Below are 27667 nucleotides of genomic sequence, written 5' to 3'. Positions count from 1 at the left end.
CGATCAACATATATCACAACAAATCCTATCGAAGGTGTGTGTGTGTGTGTGTGTGTGTGTCTGTCTGTCTGTCTGTCTGTCTGTCTGTCTGTCTGTCTGTCTGTCTGTCTGTCTGTCTGTCTGTCTGTGTGTCTGTGTATGTGTGTGTGTGTGTCTGTGTGTGTGTCTGTCTGTCTGTCTGTCTGTCTGTCTGTGTGTCTGTGTTTGTGTGCGTGTGTGTGTGTGTGTCTGTGTGTGAGAGTGAGAGTGAATAGAGAGGCAGCACACAGACACATACACTAGATATCTAAGCATCAGCATGAGGCACTGAAAGAAAAAGTGGAGAGGGTTTAACCCCACACATTTGCACATAAACCTGCATATCATATACTGTATTATCATGCCTTTGATCTGGTGGCCAAACAAACAAGTTGTATTTAATAAATAATACATAACTTAGTAAATGATTAAATCATTGAGTTCACAGCTGAAACTACGACCAGTATCTGTTTTTAGCTCATGTGACTGGTCCCTGTTACAAGCCCTATAGTGTTAGTCCAGCTATGGTTTGAACATTTTTCCTTTTTCCTGCGCTGTTACCGGGGTGATCTGGTCTGAGGCGGGAGCCACAGTGAAAAAAAGGGGGTGATTGAATTTCCTGTAATTAAAATGAGAAGTGCTTGACAAAGACAACAGAGAATAATAGAGAGCTGCCCCTGAGACTGTTGGGGCGATGGATGGGAGGCCTTTGTACACAGTTTACCTCTGGATGTTAATGCCCTCCACTGGCAGGATTTCCATTGTGTTGCGACTCGCTTCACAGAGATTATGTTGGATAATGGGCTCTTCTTACGTCATGATGCACACTTCCCTGGAAGGACCCGAACCCTCAACGAGGCTGCTGTTCTGCACCATGAAACTAGACTGCAGATTTAACAAATCATGACTTGTTTACTGTATTTATACTGTATTTAACAATCTCTGTATGTATATTTATATTTAATCATATGGCAGCTATGTAAAGGAATTTAAACTGCCTTACACAAGGTTAAAAATTAGAACAACATCTAAAAAACAATAATGATTTAAAGATTAGATAAAGTAATGGAGAAAAAAATAATGTTTCATTGTCGTTGTAGTGACCTAACACGTTGCCCAAAATAGCAGGAAAAGAAAAAATTAACCAAAGGCAGAAGTAGAGTGCACAGTAAAGTTTTTAATTTAATTTTGGAAGTATCTCAGGCTCATGTTAGGTTTAAATAAATCAAGCATATCAGAAATGTATTTTGGCCCAAGGCCGTTAAGTGATTTATGAAAGAGCAACAGCACTTTGAAAACTCCTCTGTAACTAACTGGAGGCCAGTGTAAATATTAAAGAATAGGAATAATCTGTCAGAAGTTGAATAATAGAGGTCCAAGAATTGCCCCCTGGGGGATTCCACATGCCATGCAGTACATTTACATACATTTACATAAGAATTCAGGTTATACAGGAAATGGGAAAAGGGTTTACATGCACTGTAGTAACCTAGTTACGATATAAATCAGATTATTTCCTTATAACCCTCATGTGAATTTAACAAATAGTCAAATGTTCAGCATTGGAAACCAACTTATTTTGACTTCTAGAAGCTGTTTGTGTTTCAGCTTTAGTTGGACTTTGAATTAATTTTGAGTGTAATAATTTATTCTGTCATCCTGCCGCTAGTCTTTGTCCTCCATGTGTTCACAGGAAAAAAGTCATTACACATTCTCATGGCCAAGAAATGTGTCTTTCTCCAGGAGATTTCTATGAGGTTGCACTAATCTGTTTCTAGTAATAATGAATCGGGTTTATGATTGCAAATAACCAAAAGTCAATTTGTAGGTGTGTCGAAGATTTTTCACATTTTCCGTCATCATTCATTCAAAATGTAATATTATTATATATTCCAAATTAGTTTCATTTCAACAACAAAAAACCCAATTTGCTTTTCTAATTCAAGCGTGAGTGTCAGAACAAAGCTGAAATTTCAAAATTGCATGTTTGAGCAGTAAGTTACTAAAGCCTGTTTCCTGTGCTACTGTAGTTCTGCGCAGCGGCGTTGGAGCACAGTGCATCAGCAGTTCGAGAGCTGGCAGCACGCATCATCTTATCCATGTACCAGCAGCACAGAAGTGCTGTTCTCAGCTACCTGCCACCCAACGACGCTGCTGCACGGAAGAACTTCCTCTACAAAACCCTCTTTGATGGCTTCGCCAAGATTGACGGAAAGCTGGTGGAGACTCAGGCAAGAAGTGTTTTTTTTTCCTCAGCCGCAAATGAATCTTTCATTGATACTTGGCATCTTCGAAATAACTAACACCCCTTATTTCTATATATCAAAATGTAGCATGTATACAAGTGTCTATATTCACTGTGTTAAAGTGATTTGATTGTAGTCAGAGAGGAGCAGCTGGTGGGTGGACAGAGAAACTGCTCAGACATGGCAGACGGGAGAACTCTTGCTGAAAAGAGTTCAGCTTTTAGGAGGAGAGTACATGACATCATGTCTCTTTATGTTTTTGTTTTTTTTAAAAACTGACAGTAACAAGGAAGAGGAGGCGGGGCTTCATGTTACACAGAGAGCTAATTGTCTCCTTTGCCAAGGCGAGCACGGGCACTCTTGTCTGTCTTTTGCTCATGAGGTGAAACAAATTACTCCTGGTAGATGTGATATAATAAAGTTGATAATAATAATAAACTTTAATTATAGAGCACTTTTCATACAAGAGATCAAAGTGCTTTACAATAAAAAATAATAGTAATATAATATTACTATAAAATAAGGACAGTAGAAAGACAGTAGATGATAGAAATATTTAAATGAAAATAAAATCAGAAACCAGTAAGAAAAGTAAAATATGAGAGAATTAATTAAAAGGTTTCCAGCTAAAAATGTTGTAAAAAGTGTCAGTTTCAGTTAAAAAAAAAAAAGCTGCACTGCCTACTTTACAGTAAATATAGTGTTGCACTTCTTTCAAAACCGTCCTGCCATCACCAGCTTTACTGTTTTGCACCAGAAACAATCCTGACTTTTTCATATGATCAACACAAAATGTGGTAAAGTTGAGTCTTTGTCATCGTGCACGACTGTGATCCAAAGCTGTCACCGTGCGATTTTGTTTTACCGTAAAGTTTTTGACTCCCCCAGTGGCCCAGTTTAATTTCTTCTTGGCATTATGAGAGACCTAGACTTCCCATTACGTAATGGCCATGCTGCTGAGTAGCTCTCATCTGCGTAAGTTGCTGCCAACAAAACCACCACACCACATCACTGCAGCTCCAACAGTCTGCAGAGCTCTCAGCTGTGCAGCTTCAAAAGGAGAACATAATGAAATGAAAGCTGGTGTGTTGAGCCGGAACGACCCTGTGATGCTGAGATGATGGTTTGAGAGTGAAGAAGAATTTAGACATAGCAGTGAAATGACTCCGACTAAGCGGCTGATGGTGTCACTTCTCACCCAGGCGACGAAGAAGGGAGGCGGTCAGCAGGAGGGGCAAAAGGAGAAGGAAGAGATCCACTCTCTTCAGGAGCAGCTGGCTGCCTTGAAAGAGATCACAGTAGGTGGAGCTGTCATCAGACCGCAATTACAATTACATCACCTCTCGTCATGTGCTGCTAATTTGTATTTATGACTCCACACAGACTTGGTAGAATTTCTTCTCTCTAGGTGGTCAGAGACCCAGTTGTTTATATGTACAGATAACAACACTGGTACATTTTATCTTTAAAGTCTCTGGAGCTCCACCATTTAACAGAACCCTCTCTGTCTGAAGTCACCGTTGTGTTTTTGTAGATGTTTCCTTGTGTGATTGCATCTATTTGTTTTCATACATCTCTGTCTGCTTGTGAAGGAGAGAGGCAGTGAGAGCAGCGGGGGACAAATGGCCAAGAAGGAAACTCCTAAAGTCGAGAAAGAGTCTCAAAGAGCTGGAAAAGCAAGTACGTACACGTTTAAAAAGAAGAAAGGAGACAAAAGCACGACGTGCAAACACTAATGCCTTCAACTGTGACCTCTTTTATGATTTTATGAATTCTAGCGAAGCTCCGTGGTCACAGCTGATGACATCAGTGGGGACAGTCACTTTTGTCCTCATTTCACATTTCTAAAATGGATCAGGAGCTTTACAGCATTTACTTTTGTTGTCAGTTGCTCAGCCAAAGAACTCCAAGTATAGTTCTTCTCTTAGCATGTCACTAAAGTGATTAAACTTGATAACATCCATATGGTGTTCCTTATATGATACAAGTTATCTGATGAAAGAAATAATCATCAACACCATGGCTCAGTGTTTCCACCTTGAACTGCAGTGAACCAATGACAGTCTCATGAAGGTCTCCTAAGGAACCAATCCTGTCAACTTGTGGGGACGGGGGGGGGGTTAAATACACCTGGAGCTGTGTCAGTACGGAGAGAGAGAGTTAGCATTAGCACAACTGCTAACACTGTGTCCGCCACTGCCAGTTGCAAGCTGACAAACATCATCATAAATAAATAAAAGATGCTAACTGTTTTGATTTGTAGCCAGCACCTTTGCCTGTATATCTCTAAAGCTAATTATAAGGGAATGACCTGTTACCCAGATATCAAAGCATCTACAGAGCTCTATTATCAAAACTGTGACCCCTGCAAGTCTCATTCATATTTAAATCCTTTTTAAGTTTTGTAAAGTTTGTATAATTAGGGCTGGATCTCGTTTGGTTGGTGGCCGCGAATCAGTGCAGTCAGTCAGTCAGTAACTAAAAGATTCTGACTCTTTGGTTTTGCAGGTGTCTCTAAAGTACAGAACAAGATAACAGACAGAGCGGACGTCCAACAATCGGTCGACTATCTGGACAAGTGAGTAACTCATGACCCGGTGGAGACCTTCACTGGAATTATATCAACAAATGATGTGATTCTCTTGTTCCAGTTTTCCGTGTCGTTTTCACACTGTCCGTTCTTTTACCAGCTGAGACGTGAATTTAACTTTGATTTAGTGTGTTATTTATTTTCACTCTCTGTTTCAGCTTGTGTATATTCTGTGGTAAAAAGGACGAGTCGTTCACAGAAGACGGGCTGGACCTTCACTACTGGAAACATTGTCCTATGCTGCGACGCTGCGATGAATGTAGACAGGTAGATGTTACATGAATGAATGAATGAATGAATGAATGAATGAATGGTCTGCCTGTCTGTTTGACCACCAGCTCAGTGATACAGCCTGAAGACTCTTTGTACGGCTCTGCTCCGTGTTCACAGGTCGTGGAGATAGCCAGCCTCACAGAGCACCTCCTGGGTGAATGTGAAAGCAGGTCCAGGTTCAGCCAGTGTCCGCGCTGCTCAGAGGCCGTGGCTGCTGAAGACCTGACCCGTCATGTCCAGGGTCCCGCCTGCAACCGTGAGTTCTGTCTCACTCTTTTCATGCTATGTTTTAAAACTGTGAAGCAATGAAAAAGAAAGCACCACTTTATATGTTTTTATTTATTTAAACTCTCATTTACAATCATGTGGAGTAGATAAAGATACCAGTTAGAAATACAATTAATAAAAAAAGTAATGACAAAAGATCAATTCAAACAGCTACAAACAGAAATTAAAAGTCAGAGATTAAGAATCTTCTTCATGTGGATGGTGCATTTGATACCATGTCAAAGCTTTCCTTCCTTCTCTCACAAACCCACCATTTATTTATTTAGATAAACCATTGCATTCAGTCAAAAAACAAACACATTTCCTGAAACACTGATTCACCAGCCTCATGTGGACAAACGTATTTCTGGTTGTGTCTTTCTTTTTTATTTCCTCCTCGTTTTTTAGCTCAATCCTCCACAGCCGTGATATATACAGTATATACAGGAAATATATAAATAAAATTAAAAAGATAAAAAATATATATATCATATGTGTAGTTATATATTTGTACACTTACACTTTTGGCCTGATAATGTGCTCTACTTTCACTAGTGGTACACAGAACCTTTTACATCGTGTTGGTTTCAGCACATTTTTTTGTGAACTACTAAATCCTGTCACCAGTATTTACATTGTGAAAGCTGAGGTCAGCTGTTCTCGTTGCATCCACTGTTGGATTGTTCTCCAGTTGGACAGTCACTAACTGTTACAGCACCTGCTAACCTGAAGGAGAAGCTACACGTATTGAGAACCGACAGCTCTCAATATTCTTAAGATAGAAAGGGAGATAATTCTCACTCCATCTCCATCACCAACCATATGTTCCCATGAATAATTAACACCATTGAGCCTTTTGTATTAGCATAAACTTCGATTCTCCCTCACCTGTGTTGGTTAGAATGAGGAAACAGAAATTTGGATGGATTGTTTAACCTTAATGTTCCCACTCCTCCGAGGTCATTTGTGTATTTAAAACTATTTTCCTTCAGTCGTGTAATTTCATCGATTCTTCGTTCTCTCTGGAGTGTTTCGGGGACCTTCTCTGTAATTGTATAACTGGCAGTTTAAAGGTGTCGTGTTTCTGTTTCAGGCCCCATCTCCGGTAAAGGCTCCAACCACTGTCCTTTGTGTCACAACAACTTCATGCCTGGAGAGGAGGTGAGATTATAGACATGCAGCTCTGTGTTTTTCTCGTGAAACAATGGCCAGGGGTTTACGCACGTCACATTTATGTAAAAAGGGAAAAAGAAGCTGGAAGTCTTTTCCAATTTTCCTCTTTCATATCAACACAGAATCCAGAAAGCATCTAATGTCAGGGCTTGAGGAGCAAACAGGTGTTGAGGTAAAACTCCACCATTGTTGGTCTTTTAGAGACTTCAAAGGAGGAGAAGTCTTTGTTCTTAATGGGCTGTTTCATTTGTCTCAAGATGAAGTAAATGCCACGTCACATGCTTCACATTCCTCCCAGTTTAAAGAGAAGCACAGACTAAAATGCTCCGATTAGACGGATATATTCTTTATTGTCACTGAATTAAAAACACAACGAAATTAAGTTTGGCAGCAAATGTAAAAAAGAAATAGACTAAAATCATTAGAAATGAGCTGTTTATAGATAGTCGTAGAAAACTATGGTTCAATATAATGATCTCTTATCTTTTCACAAAAATTATAAACAGTGGGGGAAAAAATGACTTATTCTCTTGTTGTTAAAGGGTCAGCTTCCAGCAGTAGTGTCAGTTTCCCTCAGGTGTGTAACAGGAAAAGGTTGCCCTCTAGGATTTAGGACTTAAACAACAGGTACAATGATGTGTGATTTAGGAAATGTCAAATGTCCAAAATTTGAGCACTCACTGAATATAATCTCACTGTTTTATATTACATAACACAACCATAGGAAGAATAGTGCGTTCTCCTCTTGCATAAGTAAACAGTGCTCCTGTTTCAGCGCCCTGGAGGCTGCTCATCCGCCACTAATCTTTAGTGTCCGTCCACCTTTTGTGCGATGGAGAAGTTTAAAATGGACGACGAGGTTTTACAAGATTCTCTGGCTCTCGACAAGATGTAACGACAGTGTCGCCTTTCATTCGTTCTTCTGTTCCCTCTCTGTCACTGTGGAGTCTAATGAGTCATGCCACTCGTCTTTCAATGAGCCACTCCTCCAGTCTGACCAGCACCTGTCCCATCACGGTCCAGGTCCATCCCAGTTTGCAGCAGCAGCGGAAATGAAACGAGTGTCCCTGTTTGTGTGTGGCCTTTTTTAATAATATTTTATAAATTTTTCACACAGTCAAACAAAGAGCAAACAAAGGTACAGACATTGGCAAATTGCAAAACAGAATTAAATGAACATGCATGGGTTGCATCGTATGAATTATCAGAATCATATTGTTATCATTACATTATCATAAACAATCTTGTTTATATTATTATCATGTCAAAGGGATGAAAAAAACAAAATACACAATATACAGAAATAAGAATAAATAGATAAATAAAATATAAATAAAATATATTATATATATTATATATATATATATATATATATATAAAATAAAAAAATGGCTATGACTTATTTGTGAAGACAATGTTTGGGCGCCCCTTCTGCAATAGGTCAATGAGATCACCAGGAAGATAGTCTAGGAGAGGAGCATTTGTTTTTGATTATGTATGAGTGTAAATTTAATAATGTTGCTCCTGATTTCTGATTGGCCGAATCAGGAGTAAAGTATAATAAACTACCTGATACGTAGAAGTAACAATCATATAAGCTATGGTCCGTTTTGCCGCTCTTCACTCGTCTACAGTTTGTAATGTATTTTGTGTATATCACTGTTTAGGGTGTGGTCAGATGTACATCACTTTCTACGGTGGCCCTGAGAGCTCAACCCACTGCAGCTGAATGAAACACATGCAAACAGACAAAACACAAACAACTTCAGGAAACATCTTCATCAATTTGACAAACACAAATACTCACAACACAACAGGAAGTGTTGTGGAACGCCCCGGTGGCTCACCTGGTAGAGCGCGAACCATGAAGGCGAAGTCCTAAGCACAGGGACCCAGGTTCAAGTCCAACCTGTGGCCCTTTGCTGTATATCGTACTGTCTCTCTGACTTTCCTGTCTCTCTCTCCCCGTCGCTCCCTATCGGAATAAAGGCAAAAAATTACTTAAAAAAAACAAACCAGCCGTCCCCTGGAAACATTTCCACTGTGTTGTGAGTATTTGCAGCTCACGTGTCGTCAATGTGATGAAGATGTTCTCTGAGTTTGTTTGTGTTTTGTCTGTGTGCATGTGTTTTCTTAAGCTGCGGTGCTTTGAGCTCTCAGGGCCACCGTAGTTTCCCCACATTATTTGATTGAATGTCAAATCGGCCTCTTTCCCACCAGATATTTTGTCTTTTAGTAGTAAAAGTGCAGGTGCAACCAGCGTGCAAAACACAACACATTCAGCCTGAATTAATGATGCTAATTACTCACTTGTTGTGAAAATCCTGTTTCCTGAGAATCAATAATGATTAAACATGAAGATTTTTTTAGTGCTTTGCCTGTCAGCCATTTTCAACCTTCCCAACCCACGACCAGAGTCCAATTCACAACACGCAGTCTGTCGCCTCACACACCCTTAAAATGCAGTGAAGAAGAAACTCACAGAAAGTCACACTCTGCTGCCAGAGCTCTGAGCACAGACCCAATGAAAGACTGCAGTGTTAGTGGGAGGGAGGGCGGCCATTCGGGCCTTGACTGGGCCTACAGTCACCCGTGGTCGTCCCAGTCGAGCAGGTACCAGGGAGCGGACTGGACTCACTGAGCTACTTTGTCCCTGTTCCAGGCCTGGAAGGCTCACCTCATGGGCAGGGAGGGCTGTAAACAAAACTCACGCAGGACTGCGGTGTCCCAGAGAACCCAGCCAGCACAAGGTAAAGCATTCATACACCCTCCGCTCACACCCACCTCCCCAACGCTTAGTGTGAGAGCTATAGAAAGTGCCTATGCTCGTTGGCGAGATTTTATGTTGCAGCTTTTCCACTATGGTTTCCTGCCTCGGAGCACAGATGGAGGCATGTGCTGTAATAATAGTGGCAGATTTAATTCAGAAGCTGATGTAGTGGGAGTTTGTGTTTGACGTTTCACAATAATGGTGGTTGTAAGTTGACTGTTAATAACTGAACCAGCTGCTAATTATTTCATATTTATACTTGAGTATAAATATAATATAAATGGAGTATTATACAGTGACATTAAGTCGAGCGTCTGTTTTCCGTTCCGTCAGCCATCTTGTTCTGACAGAACGCAGTTATTAGTTTACTGTAGTACATATTGAAAGGAAGCCGTGTGATGTGACCTCACTGTACATCAATAGAGATAACCTCTCCTCGCCACGAGCTTCTGACACCTTCCCCTTTATGCACGCATCACAGGTCATGCAGGCGGCTTTGTTTAGCGGTAAACAACACGTGAAAACACAGGTTTCATCGGTGTTAAAGTTGTGTGTGTGTGTGTGTGTGTGTGTGTGTGTGTGTGTGTGTGTGTGTGTGTGTGTGTGTGTGTGTCTCCAGGCAGGGCTGTCGGTGGATCTAAGCTGAAGCAGGCCTGGTCGGTGGGGGCCAGGAGCAGACCTCTTGGCAGAGGCAGCCGGATCCCAGCCCTGGCCCCCCTGGCCAGAGGACATACACCAGGGAAGCGCTGAACCAGGTTCACAGCACTTCGGGAGGGGGGCGGGGACATCCCTGCAGTAACCCCACCACCACACTTCCACATGTTCCTGCTCCCATGTTCCCGCATACAGACACTGGTAGAGAACAAACATGATCGGTTTCACGTGTTTTCACTGACATATGCAACAGGATTTTAAAGGTCAGCACAGATTTGTGTTTGAAACCTTTTTTTTTTTTTTTTAAAAAAACATTAACCAAAAAGGGAAAACACCTGTCTCATTAGCTCACGTACAAACTGACCACATGGTTTTATATTCACTTATTCACACACTGTAGATTTACTATATTTACACAGTCAGAGACGGAGACACACACACCTGCTGGGCTTGTGAACGTGATCGTACTGTGTGCTGTTCACTGACATCTCCTCACAGAATATCTGGTCACTCTCTGCCGTGTGGAGAGGGGGAACTGTGCAGCTTAAAGGGGTCGTCCATTGATTTAGTTTGGTGGGGGACTCAAAAGAGACAAAAGGTCAAATTAAAGCTGCAGCTTTTAAATGGGTCAACTAAACACTGGATCCTACATTTCCCATGATGCAACATCTTCTTGTCTGGGAAATACAAACTCCACGCCCTCAGTTTGCAAAGTGGGCTTTAAATGTGTCGTCCATACGAGCCCAAGCTGAGATAACCTCGATGACATCATCATGACATCATCAGGGTTATTTTCTCAGGCTCCTCCAGAGTCACAGGAGACATGATGAAACTGTTTTCACTCGCTAGTAAACTAAACCTTCGTGTGTAAAATGTTATGGTCAATTTGCTCGATGAAAAGAAGAACGTCTGTCACGCTGCTCTTCTGCTCAGCATCACAATTTATTGATCATACGAACCTTTCGGTCTCTCTCGACCTTCGTAAATCAATAAATTGTGATGCTGAGAAAGAGCGGTGTGCCCGATAAATTTCTTTACAAGAGTAAAATTTTAAGCATGTCAGCGTGTTGGTCAAAACATGTACACCACAAATTCTCCAGAAATATCGAGGATGTAAATAAAACTAAAACATACTCATGATCACGATGTGATGAGGTTCAGAGCTTCCCATCGACGACCAGTGTTGTATCAATCAATTCTCCAGTTAATCTGAATCTAATCAGGAGACGGTGACACTGACTGACACCTGGAAACACTCCTCTCCTCGTGGAAGCAGCGATGAGAGGAGTTTAGCTACAAGCAGAAGATGTTCCCTCCCTCTGTGACTTCCCAGCATACACTGCTTCAACCCTAAAGCCATTAGCCACCTGTTTACATTTTTCTTTTCATTACTTTTCTTAAATAAATTATATATAGGAAGTAAAGTAGCACTTTGCCAAAGGGATGATGCGTCAGCGCTGAGTTTGTAGTTCAGAATGGACTTTATTTATTCTTCCTCTTTAAAGCCTGTTGACAATCTGGAGAAGATGGCACAGTTTTATATGCTGAACAAGTCCAGTGAGAGTGACGACGTAAATCTTTTAACTTAACAGAATTATTAAAACAGATAAAAAGGAGTAGGATGGAGATGAATGTAGTTTATAGCAGAATTTGTGTAGCACCTATTTTTTCAAGCGTTTCAGTGGCTTTAAACTGATTTTTATCTCAAGGTTAAGAACTAAGACAGTTACACGCAATAATTATAGTTATTATTATTATTATAACTATAATTTTATTACTTCTATTGTACTACACAGTATTATGACAGTGTTGATTGTAATATATGTGTGATTCATCTACAGCCAAAAAAAACCCACATCTGTGAATCTGAACTAACAGAAACTTCTCTGTGTTTTTTTATACACAAATTGTGATATTAATTTGGCAAATTCTCTAATAACTGTCTTATTAGTGGACAAACAACTAAACAATTTGGTTTTTAACTTCCCAATCCATCACATGAGCTTTAACATGCTTCCATATTGAGGTCTATCACAACAGTGGATGTTTCATTGTGTTTTTTATGTGCACAGTCGTCTGTATTTTCTGAATAATTTTGGCATTAAAAGAATATTTTTTCTGCAAAATGTATCTGTATTTGTTTAAATAAAGCTTCGTTAAGCTGAGGAGGTTTCCGATGGTCAGCAGCTCCAACAGCCTCTGTTCTAGAAACCAGGTGAAACTAACAGAATCCATCACGTGTTGACTTTACAGGCTGCAGGTCTCGAAGCAGTGATCTTACTCCGTGTTGTCCTCCAGGTGTTGACACACAGGTATGAATCAAAGGCTTCAACATTCACGTTGTAATTACAAAGTTGACAAAGATCCAGTTTTATTTACACTATCATACATAAATCTACAGTTTTACAGCCCTTTAGTTTCTTTGGTTTTTGGCCTGTCTCTGAAAAATCACACACAATTGAGTAACACTTAACACATAGAAAGTACTATGAAATAACAATATATTAACTTAACAAATTCATACCATTTGATCATTTTTACAATTTCAGTACTCTACAAAATAATCACTCAACTACGGACGAACCTGTCTGATCTCAGCTGTGAGTCTTTGAAATCCTGGAGTTAGAAAATGACAATAAAATCAACAAGTCAAGTTTTTATGTAAATGCACAAAAACCATGACAACCATAAGAGCACCGGATCTCAGGTGAAGACGTGTGGACCGCACGAGACTCCGATCTGAAATGGCACCAAGAATCTGAAACCCAGAAACCTCCTCCCTTCAGCTCTTACACTGTGGAGCTGTGTGGTAGTGGTTTCACTAAATGGTAAATCAAGGTAGTGGAGAGGAAATCCAACCTGCTCGTAGTATACAGTTGAATTTAACATATAGAAAATTATGATATATATTTTTTATTTATTTATTTATCATATGTATTATTCATATTTAGCCCATACAGAAATGTAATATATGACATATATGTCCTTATATCAAGAGTGATGTGGTCATATATGTCTCCTATAAGGGGATATATTACTCACATGTATACATCCTCTTGATATACGAAGATATAAGTTTATGACATATATGAAATTCCTATAGTAAAATTTCTATATATATACATATATTAAAAATATCTATATGTTGGATTTTTATATTGTAGAATATATTATATTATATATCCCAATATGGATGCATTTATTTAACATATGTCTAATTTCTAGTAAGTTTCATTTATAATTTTACATATATCTTTTTGTTTTATGTGTACATATATTTCATTTATGGAAAGTCAATATATGTACATATATTACATTTGTGTATGGGGTTGTTTGCTGGGTGATCACCCCCCTCCCCTCCCTCAACTACATGTGAAATGTCAAACAATCATCATGATCAATACGTGATCAATACATGATCAACACAGACCGTATCAGTTCAGCTTTGGTCATTTCATAAAGACTACTAATATCATATGGAGGTCCTTTGCGCGCACACCAGCTCCTCGTTGTGCACCACGCTCCACATCCGGAGCAGCTCGTGCGCGCTGAGCTTGTGCACCACTATGAGGTTTTTGTAAAAGCAGGGCTCGCTGTTCATGGGGCTCACCCTGCGCCGGGTGATGCCGAAGGTCCTGAAGCCCGGGTGAAGCTCTGGGGCCAGGTGGAGCTTCTGCAGGCACATCCCCAGAAACACGTCGTCGATGGGGTACAACTCCAGGTCCTCCGAGACCACGAAGAGCCTCCTGGCCAGCGGGGAGGACATCAGAAACCCCCCGCCGCCCACGTAGGGGGGGTAAGGTTTATCGTACAGCTCTTTGGGGATGTAGTATTTGCTCTGGCGGTTTCGGATCGGGATCGCCTTGGAGATGGTGTCCCCCACAAACAACTCGGCGTACTTGCGCTCCTCCACTTTGAAGCCGATCAGCTCCATCAGGTTGTGCGTGTTCACGAAAACATCATCGTCTCCCTTGAAGATGAAGTGGACTCCGGAGCAGTAAATGTCGAACCACTTGAGGAAGTTGACCTCCTTCAGGGTCAGGTTGAAGAAGGTGTCCATGAAGTCCCACTGCAGGATGTCCCCGTAGATCCGGTCCTCGTACTCGATCAGTTTCTGGAGGTTCTTGGTGTCTTTCCCGGTCGTCGGGCTTCCCAGAAGAAATAGCGTTTTGATTCTCTTCCCATCCACTGTGTGCTCCTTCCCCCAGGTTTTACGCACGGCCTCGCGCCGGTCGTGCTGCTCAATGACGGACTTGACCACCATGAGGAGGTGCACCTCTCCGTCCGTGCATTTCTCCGGGTGGTTGATGAGCATGGGGAAGTACCTGCAGTGTCTGTGCAGCACGAACTGGTGAAATCTCGGGTCCAGGCGCCGGAACCAGTCCTGGCTCCTCACCGACGCGTCCTCGCTGCAGTTCAGAACCTGCGCATCCCAGGAAGCCGGAGTCCCGTTGGAAACCCGTTGTGCATCCAAATCGTTGTTGAGCACCGAAGAGTCCGAGCTCCCCAAAGTGGTTTTCACGACCCCCTTCTTAAATGAAAAGCACTCGGAGCCGCACCAGCCGGGCTCCCTCGTGTGTTTCCCCCCCACCCCGTCCTTCTCCGACAGCTTCAGCTTGTGGATCATCAGAAAAGACGCAAAGACCAGAGACAGACTCAGCAGCGGCTTCAGCAGACCGACCCGCTTCCTCCGGAAAAAGTGATCCATGGCTCTCAGTGCGGCGCCCGGAGAGCTTCAGATGCTGCACCTTCTGCCTTCATAGTGTTTCACAACTGTGATGCGTCCTTGGTGAATCCACCGCCGCCGCGCCTTCTCATCTGGACACCAGAGGCTGCGTCCTCGGCTGCGTGAGCGCGCTGACACCGAAGTGGCCCCGGGGCCCCTTTTGCCCATGGTGGCGCTCAGTGAAGTCACACATGGAGTTTCTGTGCGGGCAGACGATGTGGGATAGGCTGCATGTCCCCGGGCTGTTCCTACAGACTGATTGGAGATCTGCTGCAGGACACGTCTTTCTCACCAAAAAAAAAAGAGAAAAAAAAAAATCTCCTCCCCCTGATGAAACACACTGATCTGGGACCAGCAGGTTTCCCATTTCTCACACACCTATTTCCCCCCACATTATTAAGACCCAACAGTTTGTTAAAACAGTGTCAGGCTAGATGATTTGATCAGATATCAAATGCAATTTAAAGATACAGAAATAACATTAAACATTAAATAATGATTTTTATTAAAAAGGTTTAATGAAATATTACACATTGAATATGTCTATAAACGACTTATTCAGACTTACAAACAAAGGCAAATGCAACATATAAAACAAAAAGTGCACAGCAGAATACGCGTAATAAATAGGCTATAACACACACAGCCAACACCACAACTTATACATAAGAGCATTGTTTTCAAAGCCATAACAATCTGGAAAACATCTCGAAAAAGAGAGGAGTCTATATGCAAAATGTACATTTAGGCTAATGAATTTGACTAATACAAAATAAGATTAATACAAAAACATTAGCTGTTATTTATCTCATATAATCAAAGATATACCAACGAAAACATCTTTAAAGAAAATATATAAATGATGTGAAGGCATAAACAAAAACTTTCCACTGTGGATACAGGACAAAAACAAGATTCACACAAATAATAATAAAATATTCCATGCCGATATGACATTACATCAGAAACAGTACAGTATCTTGTTGAGAAAGTGCTGTGTTTTTCAACTTAAATCGATCTGCAGGTGGAACAAAGGAAAAGCATATCATGAGTTATCCTAAAGGAATGTCACCAAAAAACAAAGGGAAATTAAAAAATAATGCTCATTCCTATTGTTCATATACAGAACAAACTGAAATAGAATCTAAAAGATAAGACTGTCACCAAACATGTTGTTCATATGCGTCCAGACCTTTTTATATAGCCCATAGTCCTTGGTCCAGAGAGCAGGTTTGGTGGCTTTGAAACGCGTCTGGCGCCATCTTGTGGACATTTCTTGGAATTACACATTTTTTTTGCCACCCCCGCGCGCCTCCCTCCTCCTTTACCATCTCACATGAACGAATTAAATCCAAACTACACTCCTAACTTTAAATAAATGTACACCGGCACAAACAAACGCAATTTATTTTTTTAATTTGAAAGTCCAACTGATCCCGATGAGCTAAACTAGCTGCACCAACTGTGAGCGGAAGTTGGCCTTCAAAATAAATTCATGGACATTTTTACAAGGATTAACACCGGGATGCACAAAGTTTATTAAATGTCAAAAAATAGTTAACAGTTAAAATATTCGAGTAGAAATAATAAATTAAAAACACAATCTGACATTTAGCTGGGCGTTCCTACACGCTAACCTCGATTATTTTGTTAAATTGTCTTTTACATTTGATTTACAGATACGTTAAAAGTTGCAATTAAATAATTTTACCATAAAAAATAGCACCTACCACAAGCCAGGTACCGCTGTAAACACATCGGCAGTCACAGTATCTTCCTGTTTGGTGTTAGCTGGGACTGTGGTTAACGCTGCGGTTGGGGGGACGTCCTGGTGAACAGTCTGACCTATGAGTGAACCTCTCCGGCAGGAAATAAGCCGAGTCTCCCCCGGGCTGACAGACGTTGCTGAGCCAGCGACGACACTCATCGTTAAATTACCACCACTGTTTATAGCTAGCTGTAATTTTTAAGCTAATAACGAACAAGGGAGTCGAAACTTTTAGTAACTGACTCGCCGTAAAACGGAAGCATTACGCCGGCAAATGATTCACAAGGTAAGTGTTTAGCTGAGCAAACTAACAGGCAGCTAGTAGTGAATTAGTTAGTGGTAGCTCGTAGCTGGTTTGCTAGCTTTACTAGCTTTACTAGCTTTACTAGCTTGTAGTTAGTTGATATGTCGTTTTAATGTTTTGCTAGCTTTAGCGAGCTAGCAAAGATTGTGACACTGTAACTACAACCAGAGGTGAAGTAATTCTCCCCGCATGTGACTTTTAGTTGTTTATGTTGTAAACGTTTCGTTTACAGTTGCAGCTCGTTTAACGACGCTGCGTCTGGATTTTTATTATTATTAATTAAGTTCGGCTACGTTGCTGGAGATGTGGTGTTGTTTAAACAGTTGAAATGTGAGCTGTCGGTCATGAGCTTCAGTTCGGCATAGCTAAAAGGTTTTAATTTAACGTGAGTGGGATGAAGAGTTAATGGAGGTCTGGACTCATGGCTGAGGAGTAACGTGACGTTTAATTTCCCAGTATTTTGGGAGGAGTTTGGTCAGCGGAGGATACAGGGGCGTTGTTGGGATTTCAAACAGCTTAGTGGGCCCTTAAATAGGTGTAAAATATATATATAAATATATACAAGTATCAGGGTAGAATGTGTTGACAGAAACATTGCTTTATGTATTTTTATTTTCTTTCTCTCTCTGGTTGGTTCTGGTCTCGTTTTCAGATGTTTTTATGTAAGAAATATGGTTTTCTTTGACGTAAATTGCCTAAAAATAACATGGATGGTTCCTTACTACACTTTTTCCAAATGTAATGAATGACCACAAATTTGACCCAGTCTCTACAATGGGGCAGTGGGTCACACTATTGAAATGGTTTGAAAACAGTATCCTGACTAAACCTTGACATATACCTGTCTGTGATAATCCATCCACATATGTTCCCTTTGATTGTAACTATAGTCAAAATAATTAAAATTTTCTTTTCTTTTTAACAAAAAAAAGTGTTTTTTAATTAAATGATGTTTATTGACCATAAAATTCCAAAAGAAAGTGTAAAAGTTGCAGTAACTGTATGTACTGTATACTGTATATACACTGTATATATTGTGGTTTTCTTTCTTTCTTTCTTTCTTTCTTTCTTTCTTTCTTTCTTTCTCATTTTGTATGATGTTATTATTTTACATTAAGGTGAGGTTTAACGTAAACCCTGGATGGGTTTCTTGCCTCATCTGCACATTCTCTCCATTAAAAAAAATGATATAGAATGTATTTGTAATGTTTTATGTGTGCAAATAAATTAAAATAAAATGCAAATCAAAGCATTTGAGAGTTTGCACACAGACTAGAATTTACACAACTAAAACATACTAAGCAAATGCACAAACAGTACCGTCTAAATACACATTCCCCATTGGTAGCCATTTGGAAACTGACTTCCGCTCATTGCTGCAGCTCCAGATGGTTTAAATCACTCGCTATCATTTATCACTCAAAGTGTGTATAGTTTAGTGAAAGTTGTGTAGAGTGGAGGCCGAAAACATCCCACAGATTTCAAGCATTAGAGTGAATATTTATGTTAGATGGAAAAAAATGACATCTCACAATTTGAAACACATTCTCAGATTTTCACACATCAAGTTGAAAGTGAAGCTTACGTTCAGAAACAAACAAAATGATTGTCTCGTCGAGAGGGAAGCCATATCATACAGAACAATCTTTGACGTAGGAATTTTATCTGTCAGAGATTGCATGCCGCCATTGGTCTGTTCTGTCACAGCACGTCACTCGACCGGCTGCTCTTCTGCCATCTCTTCTTTTAACTAACACTGATTCATCTCAACCCAGCACATATTTCCCACTGCTTTTAGTGAAGGACAGGAGATTTGTTTGTCCTTTTTCCTCTCCTCCTGACTTTCTCAACCGACGTGACGAAGATTACCTGAGGCAGCCATTTATAGTGCACGCAAACTGTCGACACGCCATGTGGAGATCACATGTGTAAAATACTTCCAACATCCTGAAGCTCTTAAAACTGGATCACATAAAGAAAAAAGTGCAATAAATTGAAGTGAACCGACTCTTTTACAGAGCTGTGTTTTGGAAAAACAACTTGGCGTGTGATGTCGCTAAGATCAGTGAAAACATTTAGCTTAATCGTAGCTTATTAGGAGCCAGCCCCCCCCCCCCCCCCGAGAATTAAACAGTTGTTTTCATTAACTCACTGCTATAATTTAGTTTTGCCATAAGGGATCCAACAAATCACATTGTGTGTCTTTGCAGATGCCTGGTCAACTCGACAGCAGCCTGAAGCCCAGAAAGAGGAAGATCACCTCTGAGGTCAAAAGCTCCAGAAAGGTTTGTATCACTAGATAAAGACAGCAGTGGTGTGCTGCTGTTAAACGAGTTGAGTTAAATGGTATTTTTCTTTACACAGTTTATAAAAAGTCCATGTTTGATGTCTTCTCCTTCACTGATACATATAGAATCAAAGGATAATGATTATTAGTAAATACAGCGTCATCTTAACCCTGGTCTTTCACTGTGTGTCGCAGGCGTCTGCTGCCAGGAGGAGATGTGTGAAAAGTTCAAAGACGCACTCGGCAGCTGAGAGCGAATCAGGAGTCAGTGGCTCCGGTACAGCGGCCGACCCTGTGGAGGGACGGTCTCGCATCAGCTGTGAATGTCACCAGTCTGCGGGCAGGAGGAGGTGCTCGGCGTCACCGGAGCTCGAGGGACCAGAGGGCAAAGAGAACGAGCTGAGGACGGGGCTGGACGTTGACGGCTGCAGCAGAGTGAACGGCTTCCAGGACAAACAGGAGCGGGAGGAGATGGATTATGAAGAAACCGGCAAAAACATCTTTCCAGACGACGACAGCAACCAGATTCTCCCTGTGGAGCAGTTCTTTGGAAACCTGGACGCTGTACAGGTGAGGCAGCTTGGTTTACCACAGTAACTGGATAACCTGTTGCATCCATCAATCAATCAATCAATCAATCAATCAATCAGACTTGATTTGTATAGGACTTCATACAAACAATTTAACACAAAGTGGTTAACACTTCATTCTCACACACACACACACACACACACACACACACACACACATAAATAAATAAAGACAATAAAAATAAGACAATAATAACAAGAACTTAGGAAATGCTGAAGACTGGAGAGCAAAGAAAACCATAGTGATAAAATAATAAAACACTAAAACAGAGGAGATTTATTAAAGTGAGTAAAACCAGAAATAAACGGTGGGATATTAAAAATCAAATAAAAATGAGACAAGATGGTGAAGACAGAATAATAAAATGTTAAAAGAGAGGAGATGTTTGGAAGTGAGTAAAACCAGTTAATGATAAAAGTAGAAATAAACTAAATAACCAGAAATAAAAGTAAGGTATTAAACGGAAAACAGTCCAGAAAATAATCATAGAAGAAAAGGACACACCAGTAAAACAGCTGAAAATATATTAATAAATAAATAAAATAGAAATAAAATGAAACCAGTTTTTGTAGAGGAAATTGTTCTGTGCTGACGGCCAGTGTGAAAGAGGCTAAACATCATTAAAGCAGCTCTCTCATCTGTCAAGTAAATATTCTATATACTTGTGTATATTTACCATAATATTGTTTCCTCACATGCGTCTGTGACGTTCAGATCTCAGCTCAGACCCTGGTATGGAAATATGTTCTACCAGTGATATTTATAAATAATAATAACTTTTTATATATATAGCACTTTTCAAAACAAAGTAACAAAGTGCTGTACAAACATCAAATCAAAACAAAGCAATAAAAGACAGAAGAGAGGCAACGTTTGAATAAGTGCTCAATCTGCTGATGAAGTGTGTGTCATTTGGTCAAAAGCTCCAGAGGAAGTGTGTAAGTGGGCATTGAGATTGTTTTGTCAACTGCTGTTTGTGCCTTTTTAGGATGAATTAAAATCACTTATTCAAAAAAACTACAAAACAAAGGTAAAGGTGCAGAAAGGAAAACCATGTGTTGCATCATTAAACTGACATTTTACTCTATAAAAACACTGGCTGGATTTGTTATGTTCTCCACATCAGACTGAAGGCACTAAAAATGATCTTTGCTTTTAAGAATTAAGCGTAACAAGAAACAACAGAGACATGAAAGAATTAAACCCTGATCTCGTTGAGGTTCAGACACTGAAATAAATCTTGACAGTTTAACAGTTCGATTTATTTCCAGGTCGAAATTGACGAAATGCCGAATTAACTCCACAATGAACTCTTTATGCTACAGGACTTTCCTCAGAGACCGTCAGCGACTTCTGCTCGCGCCCACCGGGAGAACAGGCGGCGACATTACTTCGCACGAGAGGACAGCGACGAAGAGGAGGTGGACTTCTGCAGCGTGCAGCAGGACGACAGAGGAGGCACTTAGAGATGAGTAACTGCACTGATGACTGCTGAGGACTCACAGTGACGTCTGAGGAAAGACGTAAAACCTCTCAGCGGCACTTAGGAAAAAAATCAGCCAAATGAAACACGGCGTTCAATCAGTCCTCGTCTAATGTGCTGAACGTGTTCGAGTTCACCACTGGTAATTATGACTTTGTAAACAGTTTAGTTCTTGTTCTTTAAACTTGGAAATTGCACAAAAAAGCCAAATTTGTTTTCCACCCATAACATCGGGCTGATGTTTTAAACAGCTGCAGTAATGAGATTAATATGGACACCTGTGAGGAACAAATGGAGGAGTGATTGTTTAATTATTTATTGTTAAATTTATGCTCACACCTCCCTGGTTTCAGTTGTAACGGGACTTAACCTTGACGGTGTGATGACAGCACTTTATATCGACCAATCAGTCCCCAGAACATGAGATGCTTGAGATCAACTTTGAGAAATACCAAATACAGTGCTGGACTAAAGTCACAAACATTAAAACTGTTTATTTTTTCCTCACAAATCTCCAAATTAAAAAGGTCTGAAATTCTAAATGTAAAAGTCACGCGTTGATAAAAGCAGCGTAAGAAAAGATTTCGTGTGATGAAGGAGGGAACACACACGTCAACAGTGTCAACATGAGCTCATTTAATATCACAAATCTCATGTCTGTAGTTTTCTTATTCACCAAGTGTCTAATATTCCTGTATATATTTGTACACATATCAATAATCAATGCAGCTAATCATTTTCCCTGACATGGTTCCTGTTGGGTTTATATTTGCAAAAAAATGACAAAATTACAAATGAAAAATTTATAGTTAAAAAAACAAAAAAACAAAACAAAAAACCTTGAGGTTTCTCGTCTAAATCAGAGTCACAGTCGTTGTACTCGAGTTTTTTGTTCTGGCCGTCCAAGCAAATGTTTTATATATTTTTACTGCCTTATTTATGTAAAATGCTTTTCATATTCTTCTATGCAACTTTGTGACTGAGCGAATGCCTTGTACAGGAAACAGTCATTGTAATCAGCTCATGCGATTTTAATCACCGGCCAACACAAAGAATAAATAAACATTTTTCATGGTTTCAACTCTGAGTATTTACTCCATGAGGTACAAATAAAAAGGTGACGTCACCTTCTTGCTACAGTGGAGATATTCACATGGTTCATCAGTGTAAGACATTATGTTGTCACAGCTCATACATACAGAAGCTGAGAGAGGCCATTTTTTTTATCCCATGAGGTTCAGTCAAAATTATTTTCTCCGGATAATTATCTCCTTAGCTCGGGATAATAAAAAATCGTTTTATCCTGATAATATCTCGTTATCTTGAGATAACAGGATAATTATCTCATTACAGGATAACAAAAAATAATTTTCTCTTGATAATATCTCTTTAAGTCTAGCTTTATCCTGAGATAACAGGATTAAAAATAAATATTTGTGAGTATGCCCTTTTCTCGGCTTCTGTAAATACAAATTAATTAATAAAAAAATATTCACTTCAAGCGCCTCTTCTTGCCGTTGGTCGGCTGGTTTCTCTTGTTGGCCTCGCTGGCTCGTTCAAAAACCTTCTTGGCGTCACACTGCAGGTTGTGAGCTCCCTTCTTGTGGCACACGATGTGAACCAGCTTCAGGTTTTCCCTGGTGAACAGCAGGCGGTAGAAGTAGGTCAGGTTGACGTCGGCTGCCTTGTGATTTTGCAGAGCGTCCAGCAGAGCGGGAATGACCGTCCTCTTCTTTTCTATCCTGAAGAAGAAGAAGAAATGCTGGGTTTGTTCAGGAACTGGCTTCCTTATGCACAAGACATTTGAGTCATTAGAGTAGTGATTGGTTTAAACTTAATGTCCTTGTGCAGATGTTTTAAGTTCACATTCAAATATTTACTGTAATATGCGAAAAGACGTATGAAAAACAGCCTTGAATTTTGCGGAATGACCAAAAACAAACAGAAAAACTAAGACATGATAATGTGCGTGATGTAAAATGCACAAAAGTGAATTCTATACAATATGAAATTAAACTATAGTGAAATTTCAGCTGTGCACTGAGAAGAAATGACAGTTATGAAGAATGAATTATACTTTTCATGTTCAGAAAATGTGCGATATGTGAGAAACTCCAGTATGTTCTTTACTTGAGTATTTTCTTAAGAAACTTGTGACTTTTGACTCCACTACATTTCTACGAAGCACTCTTACTTTGAAGCAGAGCCTTAAGTCAGTGGAATAGATTTTATTTTATTTTGAAAAAATGCGATAGACTATGAGGCAGAAGGTTCTTCACAGAGACCATGGTCTGATCTGAAGTCTGTGTTTGAAGGTTTACAAATAAAGATTCATTTAGTTTGAACTGTTTGCTATGACCAGACTTCATCACTGACTAAAAACAATAAGAAATGTGAAAACAACAATGGCTCCTTTTGTTGATTCAATGTGTTTTCATGTCCATGTCTACAGTCTGTGATCATTTTCTACAGGTTCAACAGTCAGTCAGTCAGCAGGTTGTTTCAGAGTCATTAGGTTCTGTAAATGTGGAAACAGTACAGAACATAAAAAATGTACTTTTGAATACTTCAGTATTTTAAAACCAAGTTCTCCAGTAAAAATCTGACTGAGAAATATTTGACCTGGAGGATCTAAACTCTGACTTCAGTGATGGAGCTGTAAACTTTCTCCACCTCTGGATATATATAATATAGTTTTAGATTGCTCCTTCGTGACTCAGCTGAAGCGTCCGACCTGTGGTCCAGGTTCCAGGTGCTGAAGAGGATCCTGCTCTCCCGGCTGCCGTATGGGTTGATGGAGTGGAGGGACTTGCACACGTCCAGGTCAAATGATCCCTGAGGAAGAGGAAGGTGTAAATATGTTAAAAAGCTGCTCCCGCTCTTTCAGAATCACTCGTCAGTTTGGTCTGGTGGTCTACAGTACGTCCTGTGGTACCTGGCAGGTGAACCATCCCTCCTGAGTGCAGAGGCGAGCCGGCTCCGTCTCAGTCCTGTCAAAGTAAGAGCCGTTGTATCTGGCAGCTTTCAGCATTTCCACCAGGGACTTTGATGTTTTCAAGAACTCGGCCCTGACTTTAGCTTTCTGGATGGTTTTGGTGGCGGCGTCCACCTGAGAACAAAACACAAACAAACAATCCGTTAGATATCATGTCAGACACCTGAGATGAGCGTCAGTTCGTAGACCTACCTCCTTCATGTAACCTCGTATCCTGCTCTCACAGTTGGACTTCATGTAGGCGGACTTCGTCTTGAATCGAGCTTCGACGCCTGAAATGAAACACTCACATTTTCCATCACCTTGAAGAACCAAATGTCTCAAGAGTTAAATCCTAAAGCCGGGATGTTCATTACACCTCACAGTATGAAAAGCAATCTGTTGCAACAAACTCTGCCTTTCTGGAAAAACAGCCAGAAATGTGAAGTTTGTCTTCGGTGTTGCTGCAGAGCAGAGTCACTGCAGTCAAACATCTGATCCTCTCGGGGGCATTGATGACTCGCTGTTAGCTGATGAGATACAGTTTCCCATCTTCCTTTAGAAGTTCGTATTTTAACTTAAACATGGCAACAACTGAAGGAGGTGACTGTTTTAGTGAAGTTGGCAGTTTTATCTCCAAAACTCTCTGCTGTGGTTGCGGTAATCTGTTCAGAATCTGCTGCTGAAACTGAGAAACCTACATTTGAATACCTCACTTTAATGTGAAAAGGATCTCCCTTAAAACAAGAACAGTTTTATTGCTATAACCAGAAACTGAGCAGATATCATGTTGTCGTCATGGCGGCGGTGACTCTACCTCTGAACCACTCCTCGTCCTCCTCTCTGCTCTCCAGCTCAGACCTGTCGTCCAGGTTCAGCAGCAGGTCACTCAGGATCTTACGCCTCTTCGGTGACTCCTCGTCAGACAGGAGCCCCTTCGCTGCTTCGATGATAGCGTCGGCGTGTCGGTCTGTGTCCAGTAACTCACCGATGTCATGCACAACTGAAATCAGGTATCAAGTATAAGAGAGAGAACCATTTCTGTTGATTTATTTTATGTGTTGTTTCACCTACCCCCGCTCCACGTCTGCTCCCCATAGAGGAGAACGAGTTCGGTGTGGTCCGGCAGAGTCTGGAAGAATTCCTCCGTCACTGTTGTCCCATCAGAATACAAACAAACATGTGCAACAGGAAGTGGCAACTGGAAATATGGACGACATAAAAATAAAATAATCATAATGGATGTTATTTCTATTCATGCCAAAATGTATAAATTTACATTGAGGAAACACTGAAGACTGGAAAGCAAAGATAATGATAGAGTGATAAAGATAAAATACTAAAACAGAGGAGATGTATTAAAGGGAGTAAAACCAGAAATAAAAGGGAGGATATTAAAAGTCAAATAAAAGTGAAGATAAAATAGGAAGGATAAAATAATAAAATGCTAAAAGAGAGGAGATGTTTGGAAGAAAGTAAAACCAGAAATAAAAGAAGAAATAAATAACCAGAGATAAAAATAGGGTATAATAATCCAGAAAATAATCATAGAATAAAATGACATCTGCTTAAAATATATTAATAAATAGAAAGATAAATAAATAAAATTGAATTAAAAGCCAGCCAAAGAGGTACGTCTTGACTTTGCTTCTAAAATGTATTTATTTAAGTTATACATACAATATTATATGAACACTTTATATACTGTGATGCCTGTGTAACACAATCCTGCCCAGACGTGGGAAAGCACTATTTATTTTTTATTTTTACAGTGTGCAGACGATGTGGAGACACATGATGACAGAATACAGTGATTATCTAATTATCTTATGGGGTTTTTTTCAGACTAAATTTTTCCTGTGACAGAGTCTGCTCTGATTAAATGGATTTATTTATCTTGTGTTCACACACAGGAGACTAGACGAGCAGATGATTGTCTCATACAAAAGGCTGCAGCTAGACTCCTGCTAGATTCTGCTGGATCATATTACACCAATTTGATCCTCCTTACATTGGCCACCTGTGTCTTTTAGGATCCATTTTAAAATACTTTTAATCACTTATAAGACTCTGGCTGGTTTGTTATCTTCTTACATCTCAGAACGCCTCTCCCCTTATCATCAAACTCGCTTCCCCAGTTTAGGCAGCTTTTGAGTCTTGATTTGAATATTTTTATCTTTGGTTTCTACTTTAGTTTTTTTTTTTCTTTTGGCTGCTTTATTGATTTCATTGCTTTAACACAGTATTTGTAATTTTGTAATTACACTTGCCTTGGTAATTGACACTTAGCCTTAATTCTCTTCATCTTTTATTGCTTTGTTTTGTTTTTATGTTTGTACAGCACTTTGTAACTGTTTAGAAAAGTGTTATATAAATATAAAAGTTATTATTATTATTATTATTATTTTTATAGAATAGCTCCTACTGACTCAAACTCATTTAATCTGAAAGGTGCAACATATTTAAAATGTTCTTTACTGTTAATGTATCTGGGGTATTCACGTATCTGCCTCTCTGACCTGTTCATGTGCTGCTGTAATTCTCAGTTTCCCTCCTGTGTGTAAATAAAGTTAATCTTATTTTAATAGCAGAGAACTGTGACATGTCAGGAACATTATGTGACATAATGTGAAGATAACTTTATCTTTCAGTTTCGAGGTTGGTCACATCTAGTTCAAGGTGAATCTGACCGTGAACTAGACCAGAGAGGAGCCCTGTGTCGAGCTGCAGTTAATTCAATAGATAAAGTTACGTCTTCTTCTTGAGAACAAATGAATAGCAGCTTGAGCTGGTCACAAACAGCTGTGTGTTTATTTTGTTTACCAGCAGTGTTAACTTCGCTCCTCGCTGAAGTGAAAGATGAAGATCGGGCGGTACAGCTGTTAAAAACACGCGGGCTCACCTTTAATGTCTTGCAGCCTTTTTTAAGCAGCTCCTTCAGGTCTTTTGCTGCAACTCCATACTTCCTGTTTTCATTAAAACTCCTAATTTTCACGGGTTTACTTTTCCCGAAGAGTCCGAACATCTCACCGCTGCAGTTTGTAACTACCGCTTCCTCTTCCTCTTCCTCTTCAGACTGACTGCGCGGCGCTGTGCTGCTGCCCTCTAGTGGTTGATGCGAGGCCATGGTTTCTGACAGTGAGAGTCTGCTGTGAACAGTGGTGGAGAGAGTATTAAAAACATTCACTCAAAGAAATCAAGAATCTCTGTTTTTATAATATTTATAAATATCTTTTTTAATTCATTTTTACACAGATCCGGTTTACTGTGATGGGGGACCTTTTAAGTTTAAATCGTAGATGTATATAAAAATGGACGTCGACTCCGGGTCTGGAAAATTAAGCCAATGCGGACGTGTCTTAAACTTGCATTCTATCGAATGACCATCATGGTGACTCCACTGGTTGCACAAAGAAGTATTATATATATTTATCATATAAGACACTGTGTGTATGTTTGGGAAGAGAAGATCTTCATGTGTGGACTCTGCAGGTGGAGGTGGTGCAGGGCCTCCACCATTGCTGCAAGAGGTCGTAGGTGTCC

General features: G+C 40.1%; 4 protein-coding genes across 4 annotated transcripts in view; 2 read left to right on the top strand and 2 right to left on the bottom strand.

Moving 5' to 3' along the window:
• cep104 (centrosomal protein 104) overlaps positions 1-12117 on the top strand; it is a 33875-nt gene extending 21758 nt beyond the window's left edge. The window contains exons 14-22 of the mRNA XM_023401606.2: positions 2049-2249; positions 3467-3562; positions 3857-3944; positions 4773-4842; positions 5013-5121; positions 5245-5383; positions 6488-6555; positions 9230-9317; positions 9957-12117. Coding sequence (XP_023257374.1) covers positions 2049-2249; positions 3467-3562; positions 3857-3944; positions 4773-4842; positions 5013-5121; positions 5245-5383; positions 6488-6555; positions 9230-9317; positions 9957-10087 — 990 coding nt within the window. The 3' untranslated portion in view covers positions 10088-12117. The remainder of the gene's footprint in view (positions 1-2048; positions 2250-3466; positions 3563-3856; positions 3945-4772; positions 4843-5012; positions 5122-5244; positions 5384-6487; positions 6556-9229; positions 9318-9956) is intronic.
• A 214-nt stretch (positions 12118-12331) lies between these two features.
• On the bottom strand, positions 12332-15000 carry b3gnt7l (UDP-GlcNAc:betaGal beta-1,3-N-acetylglucosaminyltransferase 7, like). Its single transcript, XM_023401600.2, has one exon. The coding sequence runs from the start codon at positions 14697-14699 to the stop codon at positions 13464-13466; it is 1236 nt and encodes a 411-aa protein (XP_023257368.1). The 5' UTR covers positions 14700-15000; the 3' UTR covers positions 12332-13463.
• A 1554-nt stretch (positions 15001-16554) lies between these two features.
• On the top strand, positions 16555-22231 carry cunh1orf174 (chromosome unknown C1orf174 homolog). The gene is made up of 4 exons (XM_023401602.2): positions 16555-16771; positions 19000-19074; positions 19272-19646; positions 20993-22231. Exons 1-4 carry the CDS (start codon positions 16760-16762, stop codon positions 21131-21133), a joined length of 603 nt encoding a protein of 200 aa, XP_023257370.1. The 5' UTR covers positions 16555-16759; the 3' UTR covers positions 21134-22231.
• Positions 21772-27186, bottom strand: dffb (DNA fragmentation factor, beta polypeptide (caspase-activated DNase)). Its single transcript, XM_023401601.2, has 7 exons — positions 27027-27186; positions 25199-25325; positions 24942-25127; positions 24338-24417; positions 24086-24259; positions 23885-23985; positions 21772-22892 (listed from the first exon to the last, which is right to left on the bottom strand). Exons 1-7 carry the CDS (start codon positions 27147-27149, stop codon positions 22643-22645), a joined length of 1041 nt encoding a protein of 346 aa, XP_023257369.1. The 5' UTR covers positions 27150-27186; the 3' UTR covers positions 21772-22642.
• Positions 27187-27667: the final 481 nt, after the last annotated feature.

The sequence above is a fragment of the Seriola lalandi genome, unplaced genomic scaffold, assembly GCF_002814215.2.
Source record: "Seriola lalandi dorsalis isolate HSWRI2012SDOR001 ecotype SW California unplaced genomic scaffold, Sedor1 jcf7180002053703, whole genome shotgun sequence".
In the NCBI taxonomy this organism is placed as follows: Eukaryota; Metazoa; Chordata; class Actinopteri; order Carangiformes; family Carangidae; genus Seriola; species Seriola lalandi.
The sequence above is the reverse complement of the archived record's forward strand: the minus strand, read 5'-3'. Positions and strand labels throughout refer to the sequence as shown.